General features: G+C 36.8%; 1 protein-coding gene across 7 annotated transcripts in view; it reads right to left on the reverse strand.

The window, feature by feature from the left end:
- Tdg (Thymine DNA glycosylase) overlaps window positions 1-27,055 on the reverse strand; it is a 126,670-nt gene that overhangs the window by 87,488 nt on the left and 12,127 nt on the right. For 3 of the 7 annotated variants that reach the window (XM_081762108.1, XM_081762104.1, XM_081762105.1), the window contains exon 2: window positions 2,155-2,445. The exons of 2 other annotated variants lie outside the window; for them this stretch is intronic. In XM_081762108.1, coding sequence (XP_081618234.1) covers window positions 2,155-2,445 — 291 coding nt within the window. The remainder of the gene's footprint in view (window positions 1-2,154; window positions 2,446-27,055) is intronic. 2 more of the 7 variants (XM_081762106.1, XM_081762107.1) reach the window with 1 other exon arrangement.

Below are 27,055 nucleotides of genomic sequence, written 5' to 3' on the forward strand. Positions count from 1 at the left end.
CACCGATCCTATTCTCCGACTTGACCTGAACTCAGTCTTCTAGTAGGATAACATATGTCGCCACTGTTAGGATAACCCAGCGTAATTTTCTCAGTATACGTTATCTGTTCTGAAATGCAAGATCTCCGGACCTAAGCCCAATCGAGCACGTGCGACTGCACCTGACCACCAACTAGGCCGGCAACAATCATCGCCTATCTATTCCAAGATCTTCAGCAAGCGTGGGAAACCATGTATCAGACAGACATTCAGTGTCTGTAGTATCGGCTATCTGACCTAATAGCTATTGCTATGGCCCCTCGGCCTGGTTACAAATGATATTAATGTGAATACGGTATGTTTATGAACTCTCTGGATAACGTGTTGGGGTATCTCACACACATCATGTTGGAATCACGATGATCTACTTTAACGTTCTTGTGTACCAATTTTCGACCAGTTCCTTTAGTTTCTACGGACGTTTTTAAATAAATTATCAACATAAATTATATATATATATATATATATATATATATATATATATATATATATACAGTGATTAGATATTTTTGTAGAGATTTTTGTTTACAGATAAGGAATTAGAATAAATAACATTTATATTATTTTAAAATTTTATAGTTTACAAATAAAACTACAATTTTCAAATGCTAAGAACTACTATTATGAACAAATTAGAAGGCGATAGATATAAAGAAAATAAAAACTTAAAACATAAAAAAAAAATAATAATAAAATTAGTTTTATCCACAAGCTTTTAAAAAGCAGGCCAATTTTGCGTTCTCCACTACTTGCTCTTGTACATGTTTTGTTGTTCAATATGATAACTGCTTTTAATTACCGCACATGATTGACGGATATGCTACAAATGATGTTATGATGATACAAGTTATATTTTCCCTCCCAATAGGGTTTAATATAAAGAGCCTACCGAAGTAAATTAGATATGGCTTATTAATGACATGGTGGAGACAGTAAGAATGTGAACAGCACAATTGCAACATAAATTAATAAAACTAAACAGCAACCGAATTACTAAGTGTCAAGGGTAAGTCAAGTATAACTGGTAAAAATGGAGCTATATAGATATGTATTACATTCCTTGACACACACACAACGTGCTTATCTGAACAGGAAGTGTTCTGTATTTAGAGTGAAGAAACTAGTCATTATACTAGACTTCTTTTTATCCTGCAAATATGACTGAACCCTAGTTTTCTACAGAAACATCCTAGCAACGGCAAAATTAAAATAAACACATGTATACAAATATGTTTTACAGGATTTGGTTGGATTCATATACGAAGACGTAAATCTTTCACAAAGGCGACTCAACTCTCAGGAACCAGGATATACGTACGATTAAAGTAAAACGCAGAAGTTATTGAATAATAACATATTTTCGGATGTGTGGTTACAAATACTCGTCAAAAAATGAAACCAAAATTCAACTTGGAATGCCAAAATTACAACTTTTCCACAACAGATTATCACACGAATAGAGATTTTAAATCAACAATGTGTGCTTTACGATTCTCGAAATCTTAAAAGATCTTATATGCACTCATCAATTACTGAAAATTTAACAAGAAGTTGACTAATTATGAAGTTTAAGAAAAAAGTATCATATAATGCGATGTTTCTGTAAGGATCACGTAAGGTATACAATTACATGCACACGCATTGAAATTTAAGGAAAGAAAAAATAAGTACTATAGGCAAATTAATGTCTTGATCCAATATCAGAGAACGTGATTATTTCACCAGATACATTTCAGGAATACAGACGACGAATTTAACATCACTTTCATTATACCTACACTTTCAAATTTCGATGTGATCACGAACACATTAATAACGGAACAAGTCAGTCCTCCTAATGAATCGAAATGCTACTCTACGTCAAAGAGCAGAATAATATAATCGAGTTTGTAAACAGTATCGAGAATAAGATCTACTATAACGACGTACACAACAGAAAAAGAAAATAAAAATGTAACTGACAGGATATGTCATATCGAAAGAAAACGAACAAATTAAAATAAAAAAAGACAGGAATTTGCTGAAGCTTTCTCTAGAACAACAAGCACTATAGGAACTGTCCCTACTAAGGAATGTAACAAACGAGAGACAAGAGTACATTCCAAATTATCTTACCCTTCCTCCTCTGGCTTCAGCTTTTTCTTACGTCCTCTTTTCTTTGGAATGGGTTGCAAAATAACGGTGGGGCCTCGTGTTTGGGGTGGTGGAGTAGGGTCATCATCCACAAAACTGTAAGGGTCATCCGGAGGATCGGGTTTAAGACCCATATTACCCTGAATGTGACTTAATAACTTCTGTCCATCACTTTGTACCCTGATATCAAGATCACCACTTGTTTCATATCCATCATCATGAGCTTCTTGTTTCATTGTACTGTCAGGGAAAGCTGACCTGCATGGATAACAACTGAAGTAAATACTAATGAATGAGGGTCACAAGTGAACTGCACCACTTACATCTAGAACATATGGATACATTAATATTTAGAACTACATAAGTATACATAACAAAAATTAGATATTTACATATATACACTAGGAAATATTACTTCACAGTAGTATACACTTAAATAACCACAATTTAAACCAGAACTATAACAAATACATACTAACTTAACATGCAGAAACTTATGTGTTGTGATTCACTCATTACTAAACAATTTTTACATGTTATATGCAATTCAAAATTTTAAAAATTATCATATATTATTAACCAATAGTTTGGAATCGCTTTGAACTTATTACACAAAGTCGAACCGAAATTTTGCTCAATATTCACGTTTGGTAAAGGGGCATGACAAATCTACTTTCCCTTCTGATATTACTAAGAAATTCTTCCATTTAACAAGTTTAGAGTTGAAAGTGAAATACAGCTCCAAAACAAGTGCATACAAAAAATTGAAATTGCACGATAATTTAGAAAAGTAAATATTTCGACTGCATATAACACTTCAAAAAGAGCGAGATCATAAGAATAAAAACTGTTCAGAAACTTGATCGAAACGATTTACGTGACTTACTGTTACTGTTCTTACAGCAGAAAAGTGATGCAAAACAACAACAAATTGACTGCACTGGTCATCACTAGCTACCACTGACTTGTAAAAACATCTGATGAAAATTGGGAGTGTAAATGGTTTGGGCAAATCTCAGCTAGAGTACAGACACTGAATATAAATACAATAATAAGTATTTTTGGTCTTAAGTGTTCACAATAGGTCATTCCCGTATTAAAAAAGAAAAGAAAAAACTTAAAAGATTGATCTCATTTCTTGGTTTCTTCAATTAGTAACATACTGAATATCTCTTGATCAAAGACATTTAACTTCAAAACTAACGCTTAACACAGCAGTGCGAACTATTTTATTTGACGCATAACAATCACGTAAAGTAGAAGTTAATTATTCTAATTGTCCGTCTACTTGCTATTCCAGAAATTCAAACTTGTGTGCGGAATGCCTATTTTGAACGTAGAAGTGTGCATGAAAAATCAAATTTTATTTTATGAGACGACAATCTTCGTTCAGATGGCTCAAGTATTAAAAAAAAACCAAATAAATTTTTAATGATGATTAAGTATATTTCATTTTTATAATTTTGCAGGAAGAAACAACAATACAAATTTAATAATTCTCGCCTACAGTCTGTCATACTAATCTGCAAATGTAACAATATAAGGAATATTACTTTAAGCTGAATTAAAGTAATAGAAATATGTTTTTATTTAAATCAATGTAAATACTTCGATTCAACAAAAGGAGAGAAAGACATAAATTTATAGAAATTTTTAAGCACAGGGGGCGCGGTGGCTCAGTGGTAGAGCGTTCACCCCCGGTGCTTGGGGTCGCTGGTTCGATCCTAACTCGCGTCGTGTGGACTTTGTGGTGGACAAACACCGTGCTCGTGGGTTTTCTCGGGGTTCTCCCGTTTCCTCCCACTTTCTTCATTCCACCATTTCACTCATCTCTCATCATCACCGTCTCCTTTAGCCTAACCGGCATAACCGTGGAACGTAAAACTTAAAGATTTTATTTAATTTTTTAAAGCACAAAGATATGTAAAGTACCATGGTCCTCTAATGCTTATTGAACTTTTCAACAATACTACATATTTCCTTAAAGTAAATAGCACCAACTCACAGGCACACAGAAAATTTAAATGCTGTTCTGAAATCCTAAAATAAGTGATATATTAACTTTCCATTATTTTCAACTCTCCTTTCACCTTATTTAGTATTTTGCTGGAATACGTATTATAAATAAATCGATCAAAATGCGTGAAAAACATTTAGAACCAGAAGAGTAACAGCAAGAAACAAGCCTTATGATGTTATTTATTTTTCTACTGCCAGAGAAAATAATAATAAAGAATATATTGGGTTGAGTGTGATTAAATGTTCTGACGTGTGTTACTTTCGAAGGCACAAAAATATGAAAACTTCAATACCTGGTTAGTTTAGTTGTTTCTGGCTGCAGCCACATACTTCTATATTCACTCTGTCAACGATTGGTTACCACGACTAAATAATTCTTGCATCGGCAATGTGAAGACCTCCTCAACCGCGCGTTGCAACGCCCGGTCATCAGGCAAGTTCCTCCTTGTCAAGCAGCGATTCAGATAACAAGAGGTGGTGGAGTGGTAGAGGTGTTAGAAGAATACAATGGGTTGGGAAGTTTTATACTGTAACTCATGGAAAGATAGCACCGTCCTCTAAGCGACATGTGGGTGTGCACTGTTTTGCAACAAAAGACCATTACTGGATGTGGAACGGATATTTGACCAACTCCCGAGATACCATATGAAAATTCTACCAGGGGATTTTAATGCGAAGGTAGGACGAGAGGATATTTTCAAACCGACTATAGGGAACGAAAGTCTGCATAAGGAAAGTAATGACAACGGTGTTAGACTCGTGAACTTTGCAACATCCAAAAACCTAATCGTGAAGAGTACAAAATTCCCACATCGCGACATTCATAAATACACTTGGACATCACCAGACGGGAAAACACATAATCAAATTGATCACGTTTTAGTAGATAGAAGAAGGCAATCTAGCATAATTGATGTCCGGTCGTTTAGAGGGGCTGATTGTGACACTGATCACTACCTGGTAGCAGCGATAATACGAGAGAGGTTATCGTTGAATAAAGGTAATATTCATTGTCCGAAAATCGAGAGATTCAATTTAAAGAAATTAGAAGAGAGCCAGGTAAGAGAGAAATATCAGATTGAAGTTTCGAATAGATTCTCGGCTTTAGAAGATTCGGAGTGCACTAGTGTTGAGGATACCTGGATTGAAATTAGAGATAGCATTAAAATTTCAGCAAAAGAAAAATTGGGACACGCAGAAATACGTAGTAACAAACCATGGTTCGACCAGGAATGCATAAAACTAGCAGAGAAGAGAAAACAGGCAAAATTACGCTGGCTACAAAATCCGAATGAAATAACTACACAAAATTTCGCAGATATCAGGCGGGAAACTTCCAAAACTTTTAGAACAAAGAAACGCGATTTTCTGAAAGCTAAAATTAAGGAACTTGAAGATAATAGTAAAAATAAAAACATCCGGGACATGTATAAGGGAATCAACGAATTTAAGAAAGGCTATCAACCTCGTGCTTATATATTAAAGAAATCTGACGGTACAGTTCTCACTGACACGGATAGCATCTTAAATAGATGGAAAAATTTCTTTGACGATTTGCTTAACACGCAACCGAAAACTAGTGTGCGTGGAGAAAAGGAGATACACACCGCAGAACCGTATATTCTAGAACCCAACCGAATAGAAGTAGAAACTGCTATAAAGAAATTAAAGAAACACAAATCTCCGGGTGTAGATGAAATTCCGGCTGAGTTATTTCTAGCTGGAGGCGAAAAATTGTGGAACAAGATACACAAACTCATTCTCCTTATCTGGAACAAGGAAGAATTACCACAAGAGTGGAAAGAATCAATCATTGTTCCAATTCACAAGAAAGGCCACAAAACCGACTGTAATAATTATCGAGGCATTTCTCTTCTGTCAACATCCTATAAAATCCTTTCAAATATTCTATTAGCAAGACTGACCCCATACGCAGATGAAATTATTGGAGATTATCAATGCGGATTTAGACGGAATCGATCAACTATCGACCAAATATTTACCACTCGCCAAATACACGAAAAAAAGTGGGAATACAATACACCGAGAAAGCTAATTAGATTAATTAAGATATGTTTAAATGAATCCCACAGTAAAGTCCGGGTAGGAAAACGTTTGTCCACGAGTTTTCACGTCGAAAATGGCCTGAAACAAGGAGATGCGTTGTCGCCATTATTATTTAACTTTGTTCTGGAATACGCTATAAGGAAAATCAAAGATAGCAACCAGGGCCTAGAGTTCAACGGTATTCATCAGGATATTGCATATGCTGATGATGTAAATTTAATAGGTGATGATAGGAGAACAATAGAAAGAAATGCAGAGATCTTATTAAACGCTTGCAGGGACATGGGTTTAGAAGTAAATGCAGATAAAACTAAATACATGGAAATGCGTCGGGACCGGAATACAACAAATTATGGATGCGTTAAAATATTAAGTAATACTTTTGATAAAGTGGATAGTTTCAAATATCTAGGATTAGTGTTAACAGAGGAAAATCATATTCACGAAGAAATTAAATGTCGACTAAAAGCAGGGAATTCGTGTTACTATTCGGTTCAAAATCTCTTGTTGTCGCGAATTCTGTCGAGGAATTTGAAGCTTAAAATATACAAAACGGTAATCATGCCTGTTGTTTTGTATGGCTGCGAAACATGTTCCCTTACTCTGAGGGAAGAACATAGACTGAAAGTATTTGAGAACAAGATCCTGAGACGAATATTCGGACCCAAGAGGAACGGGAATGGGGAATGGCGGAAACTTCATAACGAGGAACTACATAATTTATATGGTTCACCCAACATTGTTAGGGTCGTGAAGTCTAGGAGGCTTAGGTGGGCGGGTCATGTAGCTAGAATGGAAGAAAGTAGAAATGCTTTCAAAGTCTTGACTGGAAGACCAATCGGAAAACGACCATTAGGAAGACCTAGGCACAGATGGAAGGCCAATATTAAGATGGATCTCGCAGAGATTGGAATACAAAGTAGGAACTGGATGCAGTTAGCTAAGGATAGAAGTCAGTGGAGAGCTTTGGTGAACGCGGCACTGAACCTCCGGGTTCCATAGGCCATAGAGTTAGTTAGTTAGTTAGCTAATGAGATTATCAGCTAGTTATAGATGTTCAAGCGTATGATATAGATACTTTTGCCAACAATATCAACGGTTCGATAGCTGCATTACCTAAATCAATAGGGCATAGGCAATACCAAAAGCACACATATCAAATTAGTTCACTCGACGTCAACCATATAGAAGTAAGAATAGAATTAATCAATGCACTGTTGAAGGCACCATACGCTATTGGTGTGATCAGTTTAACCATTTTACATAATATCGTAAAGTCAAAGCCCGATCGGCAACGAAAAGGATGCATAATATACCTTTGATATACTTCCGAGGCTAACACACTACCACTGAAGGTGACAAGGGCAATATGAAACGGCATTGGACAATCTGGTTAATTTTGATATTATAGCAACAGAGTGGAAGAAATATCCTTTTCAGGAAACCTAGCCAATAATTTTAGTGATAAAGTACTTGAAGTATAATAAAGAGAATTAACCATAATGGCTTCAATTCAACCGCTGCGGAGGAAAATTATCGACGGGGTAACAGTTTAAAAGGATTGCAACATGTTATACTATGAAAACGTAATTCTTGAAAAAAAGTTTGGCAGAGGTTACAAATTAAGTAACCAACCATTGATAATAACAAATATTAACTAAGTGTACACAATTCTATTATTGGTCGTGATCATTGAAGGACTAAGCTTGCTCGGCGCCCCTAGGCATAAACTTAATAAGCACCTTTCTAAAATGTGTTTCTCATGATGATGAGCCAGGCAATGTGGATATATATATGAGAGAGAGAGAGATTGCTTCCTTGACACTCCTCTCCCTAGAACCGAAATTTTCGAAAAACAGAAGCACGTGACCTTATGTTCTTAGTAAGAACCGACTTTAAACTTTCTAACATGAAAGGTTCGTTAAGATTTTTGGCGTACATTTTTATCCCTCTTTCTCTTTAAGACGCGTTTTAATGAAAGTGGAATGATAAAAACTAAGCTCGATACAGTTCTAACTACATTTAAAAATTAATTTCACGCTGTTCAGATGTTTTACCGTGAAGATAAGACAGGCATGATCTATGTCATTTTTATAGAAACTACTTCTTTAGAAGCGAGAATTTCAAAAACGCTGAGGCGTATGTTTACTTTTTGTAGTAAGGAGTTTATTTACCAAGTTTTATTTTCCTAACATGAGGAGCTCGTAAGATATTCTGTGTTTGGCGTAATTAACTTTTCTCTTTAGGATTACATTTTATATTGAAAGTGAAACGATAAAAGCCTGACCTGATAACAGTGCTTTGTTTAAAAATTCATTTCAAATGATTCAGTAGTTTTCCATGATGATAAGGCAAACATAGATTAAAACATGGACAGGACGTCTAGAATGTGTTCCGCTTTCTCCCTTAAAGTGAAATTTTCGACAACTCTGGGACAGGTTTCAGCTCATTTATAATGAGGATTACTGAAGTATAATGAGGAGTTTATACACCAAGTTTCATCTTCCTAACTTGAAGAGTTTCTGAAATACTCTATCTTTGAAGTTTGAATTCCTCTCTTACTTTAGCATACGGATTCTTATTCGAAATAGCACAATAAATAATAAAAATAAAAAACAATAAACCCTCAAGGTAAGTACTATGTTCAGAAAAGGATTTTTCCAATATAATTTCCTCACTTAAGTCATTTTATGTATAGCAAATGGGAAATTAAAAATATTTTAGAAATTTCTCCTCTTCTTTCTTAAAAATAGAATTTTTGAAATTGCTGGGGTACATGTCATTTATTTTTTAATAAGAAGTTTATATATGGAGTTCATCTCCTTAAAATGAGTGACTTGTGAGATCTCTATTTTTGGTGTTCATTTCATTCCCTCCCTTTAGAATACACCTTTTAGTAAAAGTGACATGTTAACAACTCCTTATAGCTGCGTTCAAAAATTTATCCGGTAATAGCTAGACAGAAAATGTCGATGTCACTTTTATAATGGATATAGATGAAGTAAGTATGTTCTTAAAAGTTTTTGGTGCAAGGTTTGGAGATAAAAATTCTAACTAGCTGTGTAACTTTTTCAATAACAGTGTTGTGAAGTGTAAATATTCAAGAAAATTCATTCACATAAATAGTTCAAAAAACTTCTGGCTATTATTTTTGATATACTGGAAAAATGATTTGCTGCCTCAAAGAGTTACCGCCCTAGGCACATGCCTAGTGAGCTTATTTGGTAATCCGCCACTGGTCGTGTATCGGTAGATAAATTATTCCCGGCACGGCGAAGCAGCTTCAAATCAGTGACTAGAGGAAGTGAGCGAGTTAGTCTTAGCGTGGGCCAGGCTAAGGCCAGGCTAACATACAATTGCAAAGGATTAGTGAGACTACATTTATTACAAGAACAAAACACAAGAAACTAATCAGTCGTAATAAATACAATGGGCAGAATGAAGATGAATAGAAGAAAAGAAACAAGTATAAGCTAATGCAAGAAACTGTGATTCAGAGGGAAATCAACATGAAACAAGCTTACATGAATCATAAAGCCAAGTATAAGGAGTAATAAGAAAAGACGAAATAGAAGCATGTTAATCTGAAAGCGCTGGATCGGGCGATCAGCAAATAAAAATATTACCAAACGTACCGGAAAATCTGAAACGGAAGCATGACAAAATGAAACATTGACAACGTAATGTGTACTCGTATTACACGGGTTACATTTACAAGGGTTTTATTGCGTTTATACAAAAATATTGACGCGTGCGACTTCGGTACAGGAGGTTCTGGGTTCTCTTCCTGATGGGAGTGATTAAGACCCCAATTTAAACTGTTCGATTTATCCCATATACTCTCGCTGCTGACAAAAAGACAAATAAATCAATCCATCAATACTGTGTTCTAAAAAATGAATTATTTACAGAAAATAGTAAAGCAGTCATTTTTTTCTGTTTTTTATTCAACTGTTTTCTTTTCTCCCTAGTTCCTTCCCTCTCTATCTGATGAATCATTCTAGCGAAAATGCTTATAATATACACACACAATGTTGTAGAATTTAATATAAGCAGTAAGTTTGTAGGCAGTAAATTATTAATATAAATAAAACTTGCTCTAAAGTAGAAAAGGAAGCTGAATCATAAATCACCATTTATTGTAAAAATTTTGAAATTTAATGGAATGTACAAATTGTAGAGTTGGTGACGGATAATTGGTTTACAAAAGTTAAGAAAGCAGCTGAGAAATATATCAAGGGTAAAACTGTCTATCTAGCTGACTTCATAGAAAGAGGTCAATAATTCTTTTTGGATCATAGCTACGTTGTGGCACTATATGTTACTGTCACTATAGAGTAAGACTATGATTAATTGTGGGATAAGAATAATTAATTTAAATGGGCTATTTTATCAATCAATTATAAAGATACGAAATTCTAACAATAGAGTAAAACATGGGAAGAAGGGGCTATCAACTTCATCACTAGTTCAGAAGGTACGAAACCTTATACTTAGTAGGGGGACATGTAGCCTCGCTGCTGACGTCCCTATTCAACTGCAACAAAGCAAATCTAAATCTTACTCTTAGTAGAATAATTTAGCCACAATGCAAAAATTTAAAGAGGAAGGAAGAAAACTATACTATGAAAACAGCTAAATTGTAAATTTTTACCCAGAAAGAACACAAAAGAATTACAACAGTTGCATTTGTTTAGTATACAGTATATATTCACACATGTGTAACCGAAAATCAAGACGTGGAAATTAAGACAGCACAAGCAAAACAAGGCTTTACAAAAAGAAAGCCTTTCTGACATCAATATCGATAGCATTAAGGAATAAATTAAGACCTTTGGGTAGAGTGTTACTCTCTATGGACCAGATACATGAATACTTCGGAAACAGAAAGAAGAAAATTGGAGGTATTCGAGATATAATGTTAAGAACAATGCTGTTATTATTATAGGAAGGAATAGAAAACAGACACATTTGGACCAGAGAAAAGAAATATGACCACAGCAGAGAAAAGAAATATGACCATAACAGAGAAAAGAAATATGACAACTTTCCATTTAATGCGTCGTTTAGAATGGAATAGCATATTGCTAGAAGAAAAGATTGAACCTGCGTGGAAGACCAAGAATGCAATAACTGGACATTAAGAAGCAACTATTATATAAGTACACGTAAATAAAATTACTACAAGATAATATACATTGAACTCAATCCTTCCAGGTTGTGCACTAACCTTCGGTTGAAGAGAGAAGAATACGGTATTATTGAATGATCTCCAGGATCAAAATTCGGGAAGAGATCCCATCTTGTTCTTACTGACTCCTTCCATAGTATGTCGTGTACACGATCAGTGTTCGAAATGTCAGGAAAATAATATATAGATGATAACCAAAAACTGACCTTAAAAGTTCATGGTTCTCAATGTTCCATTAGACTATACAAAAAGCTTCTAAAATATATTCAAGGAGCAAAAGTATAAAAATTTATAGTTAGAAATTTGGATAATTGGCACAGTCTTGTATAGAGAAAAGATCTCCAGTCGTTCGTTTGGAGTTTAACATCCACTTCCACAACTACAGCTATATGAGACGTGAACCCACAGCTTAACCTGGAATCCGAACCACATTTACTCATATCGAGAATCGAACCTGGATCTCCAGCAGCGAAGGCGATCTCATAACCACTCAGGCATGGGGAAGCTTTATTGTCTACCTTTGTTCAACGCTTATCATACGTGTATTCACTTCAATCCAATAGTTTTGAATTTTAATTATAGAAACATACTTCACCTTACGATTCACAATTATTGCCTTAAATATTCAAAATGATAACCTAAAGAAAAAAAATCGAAACCAGTCAAATGAATTAAACCACAAAATATAACAATTACTGAGATTTATGGGTACTAAATAAAGTCTGTCATAATAAATGTTTATTTTAAATACAAGGTGAAGAGATGACAGCAGAAATTCAAGTGACTTTAATGATAAGAAGTAAGGAAAAAGGAATTTCTTGTGAACATGTAGAATTAAGAAGTATCACTAACACCTACACAAGCTGACACACCTGGACTGTTTTTTAATAAATGTGAGGTGGTTTCGCAATATGCATAATGATTATTCATCGTTGTATTTTCCATAATGTTTAATAATTCCAGACTGCGCAGGAGAAACAGTAAGTCAGAAATTGGCCAAAATGAGGTAAGTCAAAATTGAACATCTATGTGTCATGCTCTACCTCCAGTTAACTTGGTATAAGTCAACTCTAAACGTGAGTTGAATAATCGCGTCTTGGTACTGTTAGTATAAGTAATTCATACTTATGCTTAGTAAAATAAAAAATCGCCTCCTGAAAACCTGTTTTTTTGACCTATACTGTTTCTCCAGCGCAGACTAGAATTACCATATTATACATTGACTAATTCGAAAAACTTCAAGTTGGTTGACACATGCCATCCATGTTGTATTTTCTACGCCTGGCTCGGTTTTTGATTTTTATCTTCTTCTTCTGTAACAATTTGGATAAGTAGTCCAGCCATTTTCTTTTATTACTTTCAACTTTTTTCTGCTCATTCCTTGTTCTTCCCAAGCATTACTTGTTCTCTTCGGTCTTCTTCAACGCAGCTTCTAGTATAACTTGGCCAACTTTAACCTGTTTAAAATCATTAGCCTTCAATGCTTTCCTTATCCTCTCATTTGCTTTAGGTACCACAGCATTGTAACTCTGAAGATCATCATTCAAAGATGGAACTACATATATTGAGCAAGTGAAGTAATGGCTGTAGAGGACTGTGTTTCACGAAAGTTACAACTTAAAGAGCGACAGGGTTAGTCAATGTTAGTTTCGAAAGGGTATGTTCTGTGACTTGATAAAATCTCATTGCTTGCAGGAAAACAGATTGTGTTTCACGTTTAATTCTTTCTAGAACCTTCCTTGCTTGTGATCCTATTCAAAGTTTGGTATTAACTGAAAAATTTTGTATGAGTAAGTTCAACAGTTCGCGAAGCGACCTTACAACTCTTAAAAAGGTGAAAGCTTTTTCATGAAGTATATAAATTATGGCTGCTGTTTCTGACCAAGTTCAAAAAAATTCACCTCAAATGGTAATGCGCATGTACTAGAAAATGAAACTGGCTAAAAGTTAAAAGAGCATCTTTTAGACACTTGCAATATCCATGTGTAGCAATAGTTTTGTCATAACTTTTGGCATTTTTGGGAAGCTCTGAGGTTTACTTTTAATTGTTTTATTTATTTATATTTCTATGTTATTTTTATTGCTAGCTACAGAATTACAGCTCTTAGCAGTAGGATTAAGTCAACCAACATGTTTCAAGTACTACGTAAACTCCAACTGCAACCAATTACAATCTCAGTTACGAAAACGATTCATGCTTCAATGAAATCAACATTACGAAATTACTGAGAGGACACACAGAAAGTATTATAGTGATAGTAATTTCTAAGTAGAATTCGAATCTTAAAGAATATTGGTAAAGTAACTAGTACAAACAATTTTTTAGTGGTGCGCATCCGCATGCAATGATGTTTGTGTTTCTTTATGTAATAGTGTGAAAATAACTTAAAAATGATAAATGCTCTGAATTTGAAGGGGTTGTTTTACAAACTCACAAATATCTCAAACATCTTAAAACTCTACAGTGCAAAATACCTTCAGAATGATAATATAGGATGTCTACTGGAGCTGACTTGGATATTTCCAGTAATTCCAGTGCCCTGTTAGAAAAATGTCGAGTATACTACGGTGAACAAAACAAAACAACAACAAAAAAGCGAATGTCACATAAGACTGTATGCAATATATTCTGTAAATGTATTGCAACTTTCTGTAAAATATGTTGAAAAAACATTCTTCAATATCCTAATAGAACAATGCACAGAAACTACTGGGTTAAAATCGAAGATGAAAGAAAAATATCCAAAAGTGTTTTCTGAATGTTATTTCTCCCAGAATGTCCGTTGTAATCCACACTTACATTTATTTATTTTTTTTAACACATTCGTATTACATTTGGTACAAAAACACTGGTAAGTAGAAGGCCAATTAATTACTGTACAGATATCAAAGAGTAACCTATTTAATGTACACACTTATACATTTAGAGGTCTTACTGTATTGCCACTTTATAAATATTAAATCAATACAAACTGCATATAAAATAAGTTAAAAGGTGACATTTTAAAACCCTTATATTAAAAACACTATTCATTTTCTTTCTCGAACTAGCTAGTTTTTCAGTGGTTAGCCCGTTAGCCCCACCATCAGCTACACCTAGAAGATGGAGCTGCCATCTTGAAGGAACTCAAAAAGACATGTTTACATTTCTCTCCAGTATTGTACAATAATTTCCAGTACATTTTCAGTATTTCCAGTATCGGGTACAAGTTTCCAGTATTACAAGTATCAGTGGACACCCTGTAATATAGAGTTGTGTACGCGATGTATAATTCCATCATATACACAAGCAAATACAGGTCGGAGGCTTACCATTTATAAATGTTTTTTTCTAAGATGTGCTAATGTATGAAAAAAGTTACGTACAGTCTTGTTAAAAAAAATCCTGACCAATCTCCTTTCTTTAGAAGACCATATTATTGCAGCTGCATGCAGGAAATTCTAATAATTGGGCTGTAAGTAAAGAACTTATCAAAGAAAACTCACACTTATTCGATTTAATTCAGACTGCATGAAATAATACAGAGATTCTCAAAGAGACTGGATGACCAGTTTTTGTTAACAAGACTGTACATACATATTTTAAAGTTACGTACACAAAGTATTAAAAAAAAGAAGTTGTAGTAGATTCTTAGTTTTCTGTTTTCAAAACTAAATTTTTGTTTTAGTGTCATATTATTTTAGTGGCGAGCATGTAATCTGGAGATTGACTCCAACAACAATCGAAGTTACAAATATGAACGTCAAAGGAAATAATGCAAAATATCGCCATACATACACATTTAAGTATGACTTGAAAGATTCAAAGAACATAGAATTCCATTTTATACAATCGTACTGATTACGAACGAAAGGTATGTGGATAGATTTTGGATCAAAACTGTATGTACACCTTTTAAGAATCGGAATATTTCTGAAGAGGTCGGGTAAATATCAAAGATTGAAGTTGCCGTAAAACTGAGGCCTGTAAGTTCCTACTGTTGTTTTAATTACGAAGTGTACTATCGCAACTTCCATAGACTTTACGCTAACAGTAAAGCTGACAATCCCAATATCAATTTTGAATACATTTAGAAATACTTGCATTTCAAGCTAAAGCGTACTACAGTTCACTATAATTGTCTACAGTACAAAGCAAACCACCACCTGGGCTAATGTTTCAACGATAAGCATAAAAACGACAAATACAATTTGCAAAATTCTTGTTAAACTACATCATAGCTATACAATGATAGGTAATATCTTCTTCCCCCCTTCCAAAAAAATGGCATACTCTAGAATGAATAAGGGCAATATCTTTACATCACCTATACATAGATAAATCTAAATAATAATGCCATTTCATGCCATGAGCTCTGATTCGTAAGTCATGGCAAATATTTTTGATCCCGCTAATTCGAAACATCACAAAAATCTAAAATATACATTTGGAATTTTGTACTAGTAGGTACTTCAAATGTTGCCACCAGATGGAGTATAAACGCAGAACGATAGGTATGACCACACAACCAACTTCGATTGTTAAGTGACAGTGTTCGGTAATGGAGGTGACAAATCACGAATATGCGTACATGAAAATAGCCGTCCTTCGCCCTAAAAGTGCCATGTAGAGCTTCAAGAAATAGTGCGTGTGCCCTGCCATATTGAAGAGTTGCGATGTGAGTGAAGGCCTTCAAACAGAGCAGACTGTCAACTGCTGATCTGCCCCGTAGTGGACGTCTCCTATCCGAGGAGAAACATATACAGGTCATAGTGTTCGGACAGTGCTTAATTGAGGACAGGCGCTGGACAATGGTGGAATTAGCCAGTTAAACAGGAATTCCTGCCCTGACTGTGTGCCTCATTGTCAAGAAGGCTTTACACATGCTGAAAATTTGTGTAAAGTGGGTGCCACATCATTTACTTGAAGTACAAAAGTGAACACACTAATAGACACATTTGCATCAATCTAGAGGGATTTCAGCAAGAAGGACATGCCATGTTGAATCGTATCATCGCCGTCGACGAAATATGGACACGTGTGTATGAACCAGCTTAAGCGACAGATCCAGGAAAGAAACCACAGAGTAGGAAAACGCTTTGCCAACAAAAAAGACATTTTAATAGCATGTCGGTGAGATGTGGCACAGATTTCCAAGTCACATGCAGGTGATAGTATTCAGCACCTTCCCCATTGCTGACAACCCGTACATAACCTAAGTGACTACTTTGAGGGCTATTGAATAGTGTGTACTTGTATCTTGTGTTCTTGCCATACTAGTTTGTGATATCAGATGTCATTGTGCTTCTGTTTTCTACACATGTTGTTCATATCATAATGAAACACTGTTGTCTAGTGTCCTAGCGCTTCTTTCTGGCAATAACACCCTGCATCCATATTATGACAATATTCAAACGTACATGTTACGAACTTTCAAATGTATATCTTACATTTTTCGTGTCGTATCCAGTTCGCGAAAAACAAAAAAAGTCAGTCACAACGATTTATGTATCAACCCTCCTATATTACACTACTACAGCGAATAGCGAGTACATTTTGCTCGTAAGTTTAAGAAGTACATCGGAGCAATATCACGATACCTATCAAAACATCAGATAATATTATGAGCTAGAACTGCTACAATATTTAAGCTTTACGTGGGAAAGTAGTGGATATTGACTTTTAATACATGATAGCACTCGAAACAGTGTCTCATAATAAACACTTGATATTAGCAGAACTTTCAAACTTAAGAATGGTGTTTAGATAGCACTTTAAACAGGAATTCAGCACAATGATACAAGTACCTAGATCATTGCTACCAATTCGGCACTTTTCACATTGCTAAAGTCTCAACAGTGATGTTGAACAATAAATGAAAATCATACTGGAGAAGACGGTTCACAAAGACATGAGTAAGTGTCTGGGTCTGCTAACGTTGAATTCATCTCCCATCGTGCAGTTGCATAGTAGGTGGTGATGCAGAAAAAATTACACTATATTTATCCATTAAATTCTTATATCCCTGTAGTGCAACTGCATTTGAAAATATTTTGCTTTGTCCGACCACACCTAACTACCATTTACTGAACAGCGATGTTCTGACTTAAAAGAAAAGTGGGAAATGAGAAGAAAATTCTTTTCATACTTTCGAAAAATGTCATTTGCTTCCTTTATTGATTTTGGTTTATATCCTTATGCAACACTGAGGTTATGAAGATTTGGAACTGCTATATACGCGAACTCCGAATCACATCCGGGCTTGAATCCGGACCATTTTGAAGGTGCATAGACCACCATGCAAAATCACTTCGCACAAACAGGCCCTTCTCCACCACATTGTATAGTTCCCAAACCTACTGGAGGACAATATAGGTCTTATTGAGCACAATTTGTATTCATGCACTTGTACCAATAAATAACATTAGACTCGGTTAGTACTACTGGCCAAGTAGTGGGCCTTCGAGGCATTACTTTCTGAATCACCCTCGTATTTATGAGATCTCTTCAGATCTTTCTTAATTTTCCGATGTAGTGGAGCCGGGTTCCATATTCAATTGTTGCAATATAAGTTTATTCTACTTGATATTCTAGTTTGTATACCTAGTGGTGTTTCACAAACTTAATTTCTGCTGCAATGAAACTAGAAGCGTTGCGTAGAGTTTATCACACTAAAGATGGTTTCAGAACGAAGTTTATTATTCTCCAAATTTTTGTAAACTTTATAATTTTCTTTGGAATGTGTAACATAGCTACCAAGGTAATTAAACGAGGTAGGTCTTTTCCTTTATTGTCAAGGCATATCTTACTTAAGACACATTGTCACGTTAGAAGAACTTGTAGCTGTCATAACAAAATCTTGAAACCCTACCATATTTCACCGTGTACACATAGTCTTGAAAGGGTAATAAAATATTTTTTCCATCTTGCAAGGAGTTGAACGATGCGCAACTTTTTGGGACGTCTTGCTTGCTACCTGCTATCGCCCTCCCGCTGACATAAAAGAAAAAACAGTTTCGCCGCTTCCGAAACAACGGATTCTTTTGAACAGGGAGGGGAAGTGCGCCAAAATACACGATTTTAATGAGGAGGTTCACTGTTTGTCCACTAGAGTGCAGTGCTGCATGCGTGAAGAAACCTTTCTTGCCTTCAAGAAGTTGTAACACGTAAAGAGTAAATAGAAAGATCGGGTTGAAAGTTTTTTTAAGTGACAGCTACAAGATTCATTTAACGTGGCAATGTGGCTTTAGGATAGGGTTTTCCCTCTCGAGATTAAGGTATTAGATTTCTTCTGAAATATACCAATGATATAATCTTTGGCTACTTTGTGATACTGTACACCAACATATGTAGACTATCCTCAGAGTCTGACAACTTAACCACCAGCACAGGGAACTGTGTTCAGTTACATGTTATTTTTACAGAGTCAGTTCTTAAGAAAATGTATGAATATTATAAAAAGGAAAGGAGATAGGCCACATACATACCTGTGAATATAATTCCAATTACTTACAACATTATTAAATGTAACTACAATAAAATTGTTCTAATATGTATGAGGTAAAGCAGTGATCATCTGCTGTGGCACTTTGTCATTAAATATTTTAAGTAATTATTGTGAAGCAGGTCATTGGAACTGATCCCATGAACTATATGTATTAGAAAGCAGTTTCAATATGAAAACCTTTCACGCAATTTATCTGTAGTGGCCATTGTTAAAATTTTGTACTCCAAAGATAATTTTTAACGAGGCAAGAGACATATTATTGCACAATAAAATGAATGAGTTGAGTGAGTGAGTAAGAGATTGGAGTGCGTGCGTTCTACTACAAAGGTCTTTTTGCATCCGCCAATGTGTAAAATTCAGTAATAAGCCCTGCTAGGGAAGAAAATACAATATAGAAAACACAAACACAGTGATAAAAATACTAGGGCAAAATTAGTAACAGTGGGATATTAATCTTCTCTTGCCAGGGTTACGCGGCAAGGGTAAAGAAAACCCCAAGTTAATATGAAAGATAAAAAGTCACATACTTGTCGGGATTATCACAGGAACTGGAAACGAAAAATGCGTTGAGTGACAATCGCAATGCAGGTAGCACATGTAGGTGGCGAAGAAACAAAAACTTGGGAGGTCGTTCAATGGTTATCTTCAAGCAGTGTTGATAAGTCGGCTGGTAAGGCAAAGTCAGCTCGAAGACCACTATGATGAGCACAATGCACAAGCGGTTGTCAAATATCTTGTCTAGCTCTATAAGCGCACATAATGGTTGGTCTTTGCCACAAAGCAGTAATCCATATGTTAAGTGTGAATGTCCAATGCGAAGTCATATTAGAATTCGTTCCTCCTGCCGAGAACTTGAGCTAGAGGTCCAGACACTAAGTGGAGGTTTAATTACATGCCATTTACTGTTGACAGCCTAGCCCCATTCAAGCTACCAGCGCTGATGCAACTGAGCACTGAATAGCGAACGCAGATCCGTGCTGGGTATGGGGAGATGAAGTTCTCTTCCTTCATAGGAAGCAACCTTCGATGAACCGTGACCCTATTCATTACCAGCTATCCCAACACCGCTCGGAATCTAGGAGAGTTGGACCTCACATCCCTGTGTTAATAATCTGTGATATGATAGGAGGATTTGCTGGACGAACGGATATTTACTGCGTACATCAAGGAGGCTACTCAGACCACTTTGAGAGTAGCAACAGATTAAGATCCATCGTATATGACATGCATAGATACAACGTCAAGTTTGTCAACTTGCAACCGTAAGTACATGTAGTTTCAAAAAGATACTTCCGACAAAATCAGCCTCTTTGGACCATCAGTAAAATCTTGAAACTGATCCAAGAGGGAGCGAATCTTTTGTTGAGCTTCCTGAGGGCTGGTGCTTGGCTTCTTGTATTGGGCCAGATGGAAAGAAATAGATGGTCGAAATATCTTCCATGGGGGAGTAGGCAGAAAACCAGCGTTGGCAAAAACCATGTTTTTTATTGAAAAAAACAAAAAACCTGTTTTTTTTTTGTTTAAACCCGGATTTTTTTGGTTTAAACCAGGTTTATTTGGTTTAAATAATTTGCTCTATGTATTTATATTACATATGGACAGAAACAAGTTTATTTCGCCTTAGTGTGATTATGCAGCAACGGGGTTATGCTGGAAGGGGACACATAAGCTTTAAGCGGAATCCAAACCGCTTCTCGGCTTACATCCGAGAGAAATTGTTCTCCATTTGGACTCGAAACCGGGACTAATTGCCCACAAATGCGATGAGTCTGCCAACTCACTCACGAAGAACTGACAAAAATACTGCAATCTTTCCATACTTGTTAATATAATTGTGAAGAGCATTTCAGAAGCCTCCCCCTCCCAAAAAAAAAAAAAAAAAAAAACAGTTGCACAAATTAAACAATTATACAGAATTATGTATAAATTGGGAAACTCCCGCCTTAGCCATTGAGAAAATCCTGTTATTACTTGAAATGCAAAGCAATAACGATAAAAATCCCGTTATTGCTTCGCATGTAAAATTTTATGGTCAACGTTTCATAATCAATACGCTAAAACTGAGGCATTAAATTACAAATTTAGTATGTAGATATCATTCAATTAAATTAAAACTGAAAGTCCAGTCCAAACTAATGTTGGAAGCTACACAGGCAGTAGATAAATTTTGCTAATTTCTATCAATATATTTAAGCAGCCTTGGCTTCTTTATAAAACAACAGACATCCAGGCATATAATTTGGTTTCGTTTCGTGTGTTTAAGCTTAACATCCTTATGTAATATCAAGGTAAGATGATTTTTGCTTAAAGTGACATCCGGACCGATACTTGGTTTACATTTGAAAAAAGGGTTGTGATTCGACCGAGAATTGAACATGGAACGCCATGATTAACAGGTGAAAAGAAGATAAAACTAATGCAGATGGTTTGATATCTGGAAACGTCACCATAAAGTTCACACGATTTAAAGCATTTCTTTTGTGGGGGGGGGGGGGGGGGTTAAACTCTTTTTAAGAGCTGATTTAAACAAAGGTTTAAACCACTTTGGTTTAAACCAGCCAACCTTGTAGAAAACCCAGAGAATTTCGACGACATGGTAGCCCAAAAGTTCCACAGCACGAATTCTAAAAAGTCTGGTAGTGTTGGGCCGTGCCTGATAACGGTGGTAGAGATCTCCAGCTTCCAGTGCAAACGATAAAGTATGGTGAGACAATGATTTTAGATTAACAAAACAGTAGAGCATCAGCCGATGACAGCGCTAAGTTAATGATGGCTCATGCGCTTTGACATACAATCTGGGAATAGGACTGATATGAAATACACCAATCACCAAACGTATGTCAAGATTATGAACGATGTTCAGTTGGGGTAACGTGGTAAGTACGGCTGATTCATAGTCCAACCTTAGGGGATTAGGGTACGATCATCACCCTAAGCAATATGAGATAACAATTTCAGAAGACTGAGTGCTCTTTAGACAGTGATATTTTAATTCTCTTAGATGGACTACCCAATACAGACGATGATCAAAATGAAGGCCCGAAAACCGGATGTTGTCAACGAAAGACAAACGTGTATAGCCCAGATAAAAATCTGAATGATATGCACAGTTGCGTAAACAATAACAGTAAACACAGTTAGTCTTGTCGATGAAGAAAGAAATTCAGTGATCATTGGCCAAAGTGAAAGCCTGTTCAGAGTGAGTTGTGATTGTCGAGCAACAACATGAACATCAAAATAAATTGCCAGGTTGTCCGCATACAACATTCCACGAACGCGAGCTAGTATCTGTGTCATGGCACCACCTATTGCCACAGCAAAGGGAGTTACACTTAAGACACTGCCTTGTGGAAAGACATTTTCTTGCAAATAGCCGTCTGAGAGAATGAATCCTAATTGGACTCGAAAGTACATATCTCCAAGAAACTGGTGTAAAAACAGGCACATAAAACCTCGCACTTCCCACAGAAATGGCTGACGTAAAATTCCACAACGCCAAGTGGTGGTATAAATCTTCAAAAGATCAAAGAAGATGGTGATGGCAAAAAACATCCTGAATTGCACTCTCAAGATGAACAAGATGATCACATAAATCATGGTCGACACGCCACTGAAGATTAACTGCAAGTCGCATGTTGCAGACAGAAATTCCAGATGCGAATATGTTTCTATGGCAGTGGTAAAATGTGTTGAACTGTCATTATTTAATAAGATGTGAAGTGTCGAGAAAACTTACAAATTCTCGACCTCGAAGCTCGGTACGAGGGGAACCCCACAATTCATGATAAGAGTTGAAGTCCCTCACTGAATCTGGGAGTTAACGATATATGTCATCTAGATCAGCCGATGTAAAGTCTTCAGGCTATGTGATGTCGATGTTGCAAAATGTGATCGGTTGTCCAAAGAAAATTCGAACAGCTAGGACCTGGAAATCGCTATTCACCAATGGAAATTGAATCATATTTGTCCTGTATTCCAACTACTACTCCGTCAGTTGCATGATCATTACCGTCCTTGTCATGGCGGGGAACAATAGAACAACGAGTAGAAGTAAGGTGAGTTTCTTGGGGACAGAAAATGAGAGAAGGTGTTTTAATTCATTGCAGTGAGTGGAGTAGCCATTCATATTCCACTCTAGAAGAGCCATTATGGGATAGAATGAAGAATGACTGAAGGCTTACTATGTTTCCCCCTTTTCTTCTCATCTTTAAAAAGAAAATTATCGAGATCGTCTTCCACCATACCTTCCATCATAGAGGTATTTCTGTGTGATGAGTGTTTTCTGCTTTTTCTTATCCAGAAAATTCAAAGGCTGCTGACGTCGAGGTTTCTGTTTCACAGTAAAGGTGGTGGAAGCAACAAGCTGAGATTTAACAGATCGTTCAACTGAAAGGTCCGATGTGGATTGATTCAATAGTGGCAGTACACTTCTTACGTTGTTTTCACGCGGAAGCTGATGTACTCTTTACGGATTTTCCCTCTAGGCCCGTTAAGCAGAATCCTCAGAAAGTTCTCCAGAAGAGTGCTGGTTTGAGAAGCAATGGATATTGGTGACTGCTGTGAAGTGTTCACTGCTGACGCAACAGGAAGATCACACGTATGAGTGCTGGCATCAAGTGGGTGTTCCTTGCAAACGAGTGGATTTCACAACAGATGAAAACGTAGAGGCAAAAGTGTGTACCAGTTTGACGCAGCGCTTGCCTTCAGCGGCAGAAATCTTTTCGGTAATCATAAGTTCACGAATTACTTTTTCTTCCTTGAATATCAGTCAGTCACGAGACCAAGGTGGATGTTCTGCTTTACAAATTGCACACTTAGGCGGGGTCGTACATTGTATCGCACCATGCTGCGTCAGAACAATTGCCACGGAAGGCAGAGGCATTGGATGACTAAGATGAGTGGCCAAAATGCTAACATTTAAAACAACCTCTTTAAGCGATAATGTGCCTGTAAGCGACAATATGCCACAATAAGTTTGGCAGGTAGGTCTGGTATGCCAAACGTAATGATGTGTGAATCTGTCGGTTATAGTATGCCACTCTTGAGTGTGTGCATTCGGTTAACTTGTGCAACATTCCGCTCAAGTCATTATCCTTGTTCTCAGCTTCCGTAAAGCTTCGAAGGTCAAAACAACTAATCATGCCTTTGCTGATGTTCAGTTAATGATCGGTTCAACTTGTATTGGGACTGCCCCCAATGTTATGCATTTAGATTGTTTGTAATTTACTAATTGTACAAGGAGAATTAGATTTCTGAATTTGCGAATATGTCCCGGAGGAGATGTTCCAGCGGCAATATGTTGCAAATATCACAGCAGAATAAACTGTGAAAATCCACACAAACTATCAGCAGTTTCTTCCTTTCCATTAAATATCGTGAGACATGCTCCACAATCTTTGCCTCGTTCACTTTCTCTAATGTATAGTTTATCTCTCGTTTGTGCAATGGTTTGAGAATAGTCATAATCTCCTCCATTTCCCGTCATAGTTCTGGAACCAACGAAGTGGGAAGGTACTACCTACCACAACACTTGTCAGGGAGCTGAGCGATGACTCCAGGCTTAATCTGCGAGGAGCTAGCGCCACTTCTATCCTCAACTGATAGGTACTCTTAAGGAGACCATCGTCCCACCGGCTGATGGTAAGGGCCAGACTTCTTCGGACTTCCAACATGCCACATTCATAGCTTTCCCTTTCAAGGCGTAACTCCATTCAGTACAGCTACGCACCAACGAGCTTCACTCTGCCATCACAAGACCCCAGAAATCCAAAATAAAATCCATGTAATCAATGCAAGGTCAAAATAATTAAAAAAATGGAAATCCGGACTATAAATACAATCTTTGCCAAGTCACAACAGAAATCAGGTCACCTTCATTCGAGGCATCATATTGTAGAATAACATCGTTCCCTTGAGGCAGATTAGCGATTTAGGCGATCATCCGCAGCAGGGGATTTAAGGAAAGAATGATGAGCCCATCCTCAAGCCTGGAGGACCAGAAGCTATTGCAGTTCTGAAACACTGGGCGACGGGATAGCCACAATCCCGACACTGGGTGCACGACAGAATGAATGGGTCAAGAATAACACAATTCTTCCACTACTCTTCATTTACGGAGAGTTACAAACAAATGCACAACAATTGGAACTTAAATTGGCCACATGCTTAGTAGTGACCTAAGTGTTATAGGAAACATCTCCGAAAGACAAGATTTAAATGAAGGATGAAGTTAAGGCCCATGCCCTCTGTACTATATGAGAAGTCATATTGCTTGGAACCACACATGTACACTTTTGCAGAAGTGCAACTCTATCAATATCGAAAGTGATGAAATCTCATCCTCATATTTCCGAGTAATTCAATCTCGAGAATAACAAAAAAGCGAATCGAAAGACTATGATAACACTCGTAAAAATCTGTCTCCTTGATACGGTAATTACCTTGTTAATAATTCTCATATAATTTCCAGTAATTAGCAAATACGTGCTCTGGCAAGCAAAACCATCTTCTTCTGTACCCTATTTAACCTTGCCGTACGACTACTTTTTAATGCATATCTTATTGTTGTGTTAAAATTTTAGCAACTGTAAATTGGTTTTGAACAGCTTTCAACAACTATAGTTAACAGATATACAGGGGATGGACAAAAAAATCGAAAAACACTTCGTACAGGACACGTAAGTTTGGCCCTCCACTGTACAACACGTGTTGCGGTTGCCGATCGTGTTCTGTTTTCAATGTATCATGTGGACCTTCCTCTTGCATCATCAGTAACCAGTTCATCTGTGAGTGTCGTGGTGTGAAAGTGGTACGGTAAAATAGGAGGCCTGACAGACTTCCAAAAAGGCATGATCGTTGGTGCCCGTCTGGTTGGAGCTTCAGTGGCAACTATTGTGCGGGTATCGAAATGCAGTGCGTCCAATGTTACGAAGGCATACACAATTCATGGGCAAACGACGTCTACAAAGCACAACAGTGGTCGGAAGACAATCCTGTGAGATAGGGACCAGAGGAATTAAAACGGATTGTAGCAGCTAAAAAGAAGACCACTGCAATGAAAATTACGTCTGAACTCAATTCCGGCCTACAGAACCCGGTTTCATCGAAAACAGTGCGACGGGAACTTCATAAAATGAAAATACATGGCAGGGCCGCTATCGCCAAACCCCTGGTCACAGAAGTAAATGCGAAGAGGCGTATCCAGTGGTGCAAGGACTACAAGGCGTGGACTCATGAGCAGTGGAAACACGTAATGTGGTCCGCTCAATCGACCTTCACCTTGTTTCCAACAACCGGTCGTGTTTACGTATGGAGAACACCGTTGCAGGCCTGTGATACAGACTGTCTGCTCCCAACTGTAAAGCATGGTGATGGTTCTGTTACAGTATGGGCAGTGATATCGTGGTTTTCTGCAGGACCCATCATAGCTCTGAATGGAGTGATGAATGCTAAGGCGTATGAGGCCATTTTGGGGGACCAGGTTCTACCCATGGTCTAAATATTGTTCCCTGATGGTGATGGCATCTACCAAGATGATTTGGCACCCTGTCACGTTGCAAAAACGGTGAAATCATGGTTTGAGGAGCATGACCAGGAGCTATCACACCTCCCCTGGGTCCTATGATTACCAGATCTGAACATCATTGAGCCATTGTGGTCTGAGTTAGAAAGGCGTGTTCGATCTCATTACCCTTTACCAGCATCCCTTACGGAACTGGAGCATGTTTTGGAGGAACATTGGTACAAAATTCCACACACCACGATTCAGGAGCTGTATACGTCCATTCCACGTCGGATCCAAGCTTTTTTGGACGCAAAATGAGGCCCCACATCATACTAGGTATGATTTTCACACTTTTGCAAACGTTTTAGATTTTTTTTTTTTTTTTTTTGTCCAACCACTGTATATGTTAAATTAAACAGTAATCTATTATATGGTATATTCGAATATATATTTTCTAAAACTATGAAATTAACTTTTCCAATCATGATTATGTAGGATATATTGGTAGCAAAATGGTTGAACTCTCGCGCTTTAGGTGCGCATAATCCCGACTTATATTCTCTGTGAAGATCCAGATTCTATTAACTATAGGACATGAGACAAATCTAATTAAAT

The sequence above is a fragment of the Thermobia domestica genome, chromosome 6, assembly GCF_964235325.1.
Source record: "Thermobia domestica chromosome 6, izTheDome1.hap1.1, whole genome shotgun sequence".
NCBI classification, from domain to species: domain Eukaryota; kingdom Metazoa; phylum Arthropoda; class Insecta; order Zygentoma; family Lepismatidae; genus Thermobia; species Thermobia domestica.